Genomic DNA, 6,000 nt, shown 5'->3' on the forward strand with positions numbered 1-6,000 from the left:
TTTAAAAAAGTGCCCCCAATGAAATAATTCTAACGAGATACGACGATGAAATGCCTTAATAAACAAATCTAATAGGGTATAATTCTTGAAATGCCCCATTAAAATAATTCTAACGAGACACTTTACTGAAGTGCCCTAATGAACAAATCTTAAGTGCTCAAATAGAATAATTCTAATAAAACTTAGATATACTATAAAATTAATATAAACCCATATATTAATAAAATGATGTGTAAATTAGGTGGTTACACGCGTGCAAAAAGAAAGAAATGTTTAGGGTTCAAGTTGAGAGAAGAGATAAGTTGGAGTTAAGAAAATGTCTTGAGGGGATGTGAAAAATAAATTTAGAATGATTTTTGAGATATTTGTAAGTGTCTCGATCCGTTTGTGAAGCACAATTACACGTTATATTATTATTAGTGCTCTAATAGTTAAAATGCCCCAATAAACTATCTATTAAGGTATTTTTAAATGTCTCTTAATTCAAAATTTATTATAGTGAATGTTGATATGTCAAGGTTGTTAAAATCGGGATTTTAAGTGGGATCGACAAAGGGTCCATAAAATCGTATCGTAAAATCGAATCGTAAAATCGTAAGATTTTAGAGATAATTAAAAATACCTTTTAATTTTTGTAAATATATGTTTATAATAACATAATTTTGTGGAAAATGAATTAATATCATTTAATAGCCTAATTATTCCTTATTATAATTCAAAAGATGATATTTCCAAAATATAGCTCAAAAACTAGCAGGTTGGTATAGGCAATTTAAAGGCAAAATATAGGTAATTTAGAGGTAAAATAGAGCTTATAATTCTTTAGAGGATGCTTCCAACGTCTTCCATTAGATTTAGATTGTAATTTTTTCTTGATTTAACATTGATTAAATCAAGTAATATCCCGATTTGGAGTTGGGTGGTCCATTAATTAATTACTTGTTTGTCTTGATTTACTTATGTAATCAATGTTAAATCAAGTAAAAATTATAATTTAAATCAAGTAAATTGGAACTTATGCAATTAATGTTAGATGTTATGTGACATTAGAACTTATGCAATCAATGTTAAATCAAGTTCCAATTTAGAGGCAAAATATAACAATTCATTGCATAAGTTCCAATGTCAGATGCTATGTGACATTGAGACGTTGGAAACATCCTCTAAATTACAACTTAAATCAATTGAGGTCTTTGAATCGTAAAATCGTTTGGGGATCTTTGAAGCGTAAAATCGTAAAATCGTACATGTAAAATCGAGATTTTATAGGATTTTATCCCAAATTGGATTTTACATGGGATTTGAATCGTTTGGGGGTCTTCGAATCGTAAAATCGTAAAATCGTACGCATAAAATCGGGATTTTAACAACAATGTGATATGTCATTTAAATTATTAATATAATTTAAAATTTATCTTTGTTTGTACAAGGACAATAAAGATTTTAAATGCTGACACATGAATATTTTTATGACGTGTTCAAACTTTTTTGATGTGTATTCGATATATTTTCTATTAACATTATTAAGTGTCACCCTTAAGTTTTTCATTTACTTTGAGTTAACTTTTTAGGTAAAAAATGAACAATAAGCCTGAATTAAATAAATCATGAAACATCATATTTTTTAATAGGTGGAAAACCCCATGTATAAAGACACTAAGATATAATTATTAAGTTTTCTGTTTATTCTTAATTAACTTTTAAACTAAAAATAACTTAAAATATTAGTTAAATGATGAATTAGATGAGAGACGAAACACCATACTTTGTAATAGTTCAGGAGCCCCAAATATATTTTGCCAAAATTCTTCTTATAAAAGCATATTATCCATTTTTATAAAATAATAAAGCTCAGTAATATTAACACATTGGAAAATCAATCAAAATGTTTTCTAGTCAAAATATTCTGTTTAATGGCGTATAATAAATAGAATATTTATATAAAAATAAATTAAAATGAAAAAAAAATGCTACCCTCCAAGACCAGCCCTGCCCCCTTCTCATCAGTCTCCATCTATAAATGCCAGAAAATGGTGCTTTCAGTGACTGTTCAATGAGTCATTAATGGCAATGACACAAATGAATCCTGCTTATGTAACCCCAACCCTAACCCTAATCATAATCCTAATCCATCACTCATTTCACCTCTAAAACTAATAAAAAAAAATTAAAAACTAGAAATCATCAAATCAAAACCTGGTTATGGAGACCAGAGCTTTATATTATTTTTAATTAAATCCATCCCTCAAAATCAATTTAAAATTATTGTACTAAAACTCAAGCCTAAATAGGTTAAATGATCCAAATCCATTAAATCCCAAGTCCCAATCCATTTCATTTCTAAATTTATCTCATTTCTTGTTTTCTTTCCCAATATTCACCTGATTTTTTTTCTTTCAATTATTGCTGCTACAGTTGAAAGAATATTTTCTACCATAAATATTATGAAGAATCGATTACATAATAGGATTGAAAATCAATGGATGAATGGTAGATTAGTTATGTAGGTTGAAAATAATATATTTAATAAAATTAATAATAAAATTATTATACGACTCTATCAAAATATAAAAAATTAAAAAAAATAATTATAAAAAATATATATTTTTAATATTATTGTTATCTTATTTTTAAAATTATATATTTTTTATATTTAAATTCGCCGCGTTAAATCAAAATCTTAGGTCCGTCCGGTGGACTTGGATTGATGATTGCGCCAGCTTAGAGTTATAATTATTATTAATTATTAGAGGTGGTCTTTATTTGATTAATCGTAGATCCCATGCATGCAGGTGCAGGTATGTGTTATAAAATTATTTAATTTAAATAGGATATTTTATGAATGACGTGTGAGTGTTGTGTGGAGCGGACTTCTCCGAAGTTGGCGAGAAAGAGAGTAGAGCTTACATTATGGGAGGGACGCAGACTGATTGATTGATTAATTAATTTATTAATTATGTGACGTGGATTTAATTAATTTCGTTCTTCGTTCTGGTCTATTCTCTCTCTCTCTCTGAGTTTGACATTCCCTTCACGCATCAAATTAGTAACGCCGGCCGGAAAAAGTCAGCTTCAATTTCAAAACTATATGTATATGAACACAACTCAAATACCATCGTCAAACCACCACAGCTCATCAGCGGCAGGCAGCCTCTCCCAAATCTCTCTATAAATACGTACGTACAACCCCCAGATTCCACAGAAATACTCCAAAATCGATAACATCTTCGGAAAGAAATGAGCAAGACTACTACAGCCACTTCCTCTTCTTCGTCGTCGTCGAGCTCCGGCAATGGAGCGACCACGGAAAAGGCTTTCTCCAGCTTGGCTAACCTCATCAAGCTTCTTCCCACAGGAACCGTTCTCGTGTTTCAGTGCCTTAATCCCGTGCTCACCAACAATGGCCAATGCAGCAACTCCAACAAGTCCGTCGCCGCCGCCGTCGTCGCCCTCTGCGGACTGGCCTGCTTCATCTCCTCCTTCACCGACAGCTACAAGGGCAGCGACGGCCGGGCCCACTACGGCTTCGCCACCCGGAAGGGCATCTGGCCGTGTCCGGCCTCCGAGTCGGTGGACCTGTCGAAGTACAAGATTGGGTTCGGGGACTTGGTCCACGCCATCTTGTCGGTGATGGTGTTTGCGGTGGTGTCGCTTCTGGATTCCAACACCGTGGAATGCTTCTATCCGTCATTCGAGTCGAGTCAGAAGGCTCTGGTCATGGCCTTGCCGCCGGTGATCGGGGCCATCGCCAGCACCGTGTTTTTGGTGTTTCCGAACAGCCGCCACGGGATTGGGTACGCATCGAGTTCGAGTTCGAGTTCGAGTTCGAGTTCAAGTTCAAGCCAGCAGGCATCAGAAAATCGGTCGGCCGTTCGACCGGTGGACCAGTCTCCAGATAATAATCAGTCGGCTGTTTGATCATGATCAAAGAATGATGCATTAATTACTTCCATTAATTTTAATTATTGTGTTTCATATTTTTTGATTGGTCGTGTGATCTGCATTCCATTCTTTTGCCTTAAAATTGTCAATATATATCTACAGGCAGGCAGGCATGAAATAATTAAGTTAATTATATATATATATTCTATATATGTTTCACCTTAATTAAAGAAATTATAGTTTCTAACTTATTAAATTATAGTTTCTAAAACTTAGGATAAGTTGTGAACTTGTTTGTTACAACTTCTCAGAAATTGTAGTTAAACAGTTGTGGTGTTTGATACCATAAGTTATAAAATAACTTATTTTTGTATAATTGTCCATAATACTTTTAATAGTTATAGAATGATAATTTAAAAATTAATTAGTGTATATGTATAAGTTTTAAGTGTTATACAAAAATTAATTAGTGTATAGAGAGAAGATGAGATGGCGAGAGAGAAGAAGAGATTTGAAAATGGAGATGGCGGTGGAGAATGGATACCCTTAATTGCGTGGACAGAAGAGTAGTTCTTTGTTAAAAATAGGGATACAATTATCAAAAAAATGTAAGTGTTTAATCAGAAGTTGTAGAAGTTGGGATACCACAACTTTGAAAAAGTTAACTTCTACCGCTTCTAAAAGTTATAGCTTTTAAGCTGTAAGTTATAGTAGAAACTATAAGTTAGAATTTTAAAAACTAAAATAAACACTACATATCCACTTTTTTGAAACTTGAAACTAAAAATTATAGCTTTTAAGCTGCAACAAACAGGCCCAATATGTATGTATGTATGATGGCATCTGTTTCAATATATATCATTTGAAATAAAAAGCAAATTAAAAGCATTTGTATAAATTTGTGAGTATAAGTGCCCTTTAATTTACCTTCAAGTCAAGTACGTACGTATCCCACGTACATCTCGTTGATTTGTTCCCTTTGTGTTAAAAATATTAATTCATACGTAACCTTTTCTCATGTATGTTAATTTTTACATTATTATAAATGTTCTTATATATCTCACCATCTATATGTATATATATATATATATTATGTGTTTTAATTTGCAATAATAATACGTACCTAATTACAAACAAACTGCAACTTTTCTTGAAAATCAATTCTCTAATGCTTGAGTTATGAGTTTTTAGACGGACACACTAGCGTAGAGATCGTTGCTTGTCATGAATTAATTTTTTTATTATTATTATTAAAATTCTGTTAAAAAATCAAGTGCTTAACTAACTAGCTAGATAATTATAACAAATATTTCAAGTAAATAGACGGAATTATATATTATATATATAAGTATAATAATAGAATAGAATTAATTAGTTCCCTCCCACCTCTCCATATACTTGCTCTTCCTTTCACCAGATTTTAACGTGACAAGATACAAGTAGTATAATAATTTTATTATTTTAATATAATAAAAATGTGGTATTTTTACTGAATTTTATAAATTTTATCATAAGTGTAGGAGATGAATTAAAATAATTGAAGTCGTTATTGAAAATAATGCATTTTATTATATCTTGCGCTGTTCTTAATAATGGGTTAATTTAGTAAAAGCGTCGTATTCTAATGTAACATCATGAGTCGGAAGAGATATAATAATAATTTAATAAATAATCTGAAAAAGATGATATTTTATTAAAACACGTTAAAAATGTAATATTTAAAAAAAAAATTCTCTTTGTTTGACTCCAAACCAAACCCATGAAACTATTGGTGCTAAAATTATAGTATTATTATCCATCAAAGGATAAGGATAGGGATTAAAATGTAATAAGTTAATTTTATTTTGAAATAAAATACGTAATAATTGAACCGTTCCGCCCAACTTGAACTAATGAATTCTGGACTGACGCAGGCTTCCTGTTCATGCATGTGCGTAACGCGGGAAAAATAAATAACAAAAATGGTCAGCTACGTGATGATTGAATTGAGTTGACTTTCCTCCAAATTAGTGGAGCAGCCGCCCCTCCCAAATCCCCTCTATATATGCCATTAATTCTCCTCCCCCTCCGTCTCGCGGTGGCAGCCACTCCATCAAATTAATCGCTTCTTGTTGAAAT

At 31.6% G+C, this 6,000-nt stretch overlaps 1 protein-coding gene across 1 annotated transcript; it reads left to right on the forward strand.

The window, feature by feature from the left end:
• The first annotated feature begins 3,076 nt into the window (after window positions 1–3,076).
• LOC127811971 (protein DMP2-like) lies at window positions 3,077–3,940 on the forward strand. Its single transcript, XM_052352195.1, has one exon. It carries the CDS (start codon window positions 3,238–3,240, stop codon window positions 3,916–3,918), a length of 681 nt encoding a protein of 226 aa, XP_052208155.1. The 5' UTR covers window positions 3,077–3,237; the 3' UTR covers window positions 3,919–3,940.
• Window positions 3,941–6,000: the final 2,060 nt, after the last annotated feature.

Source organism: Diospyros lotus, chromosome 10 (assembly GCF_014633365.1).
Source record: "Diospyros lotus cultivar Yz01 chromosome 10, ASM1463336v1, whole genome shotgun sequence".
NCBI classification, from domain to species: Eukaryota; Viridiplantae; Streptophyta; class Magnoliopsida; order Ericales; family Ebenaceae; genus Diospyros; species Diospyros lotus.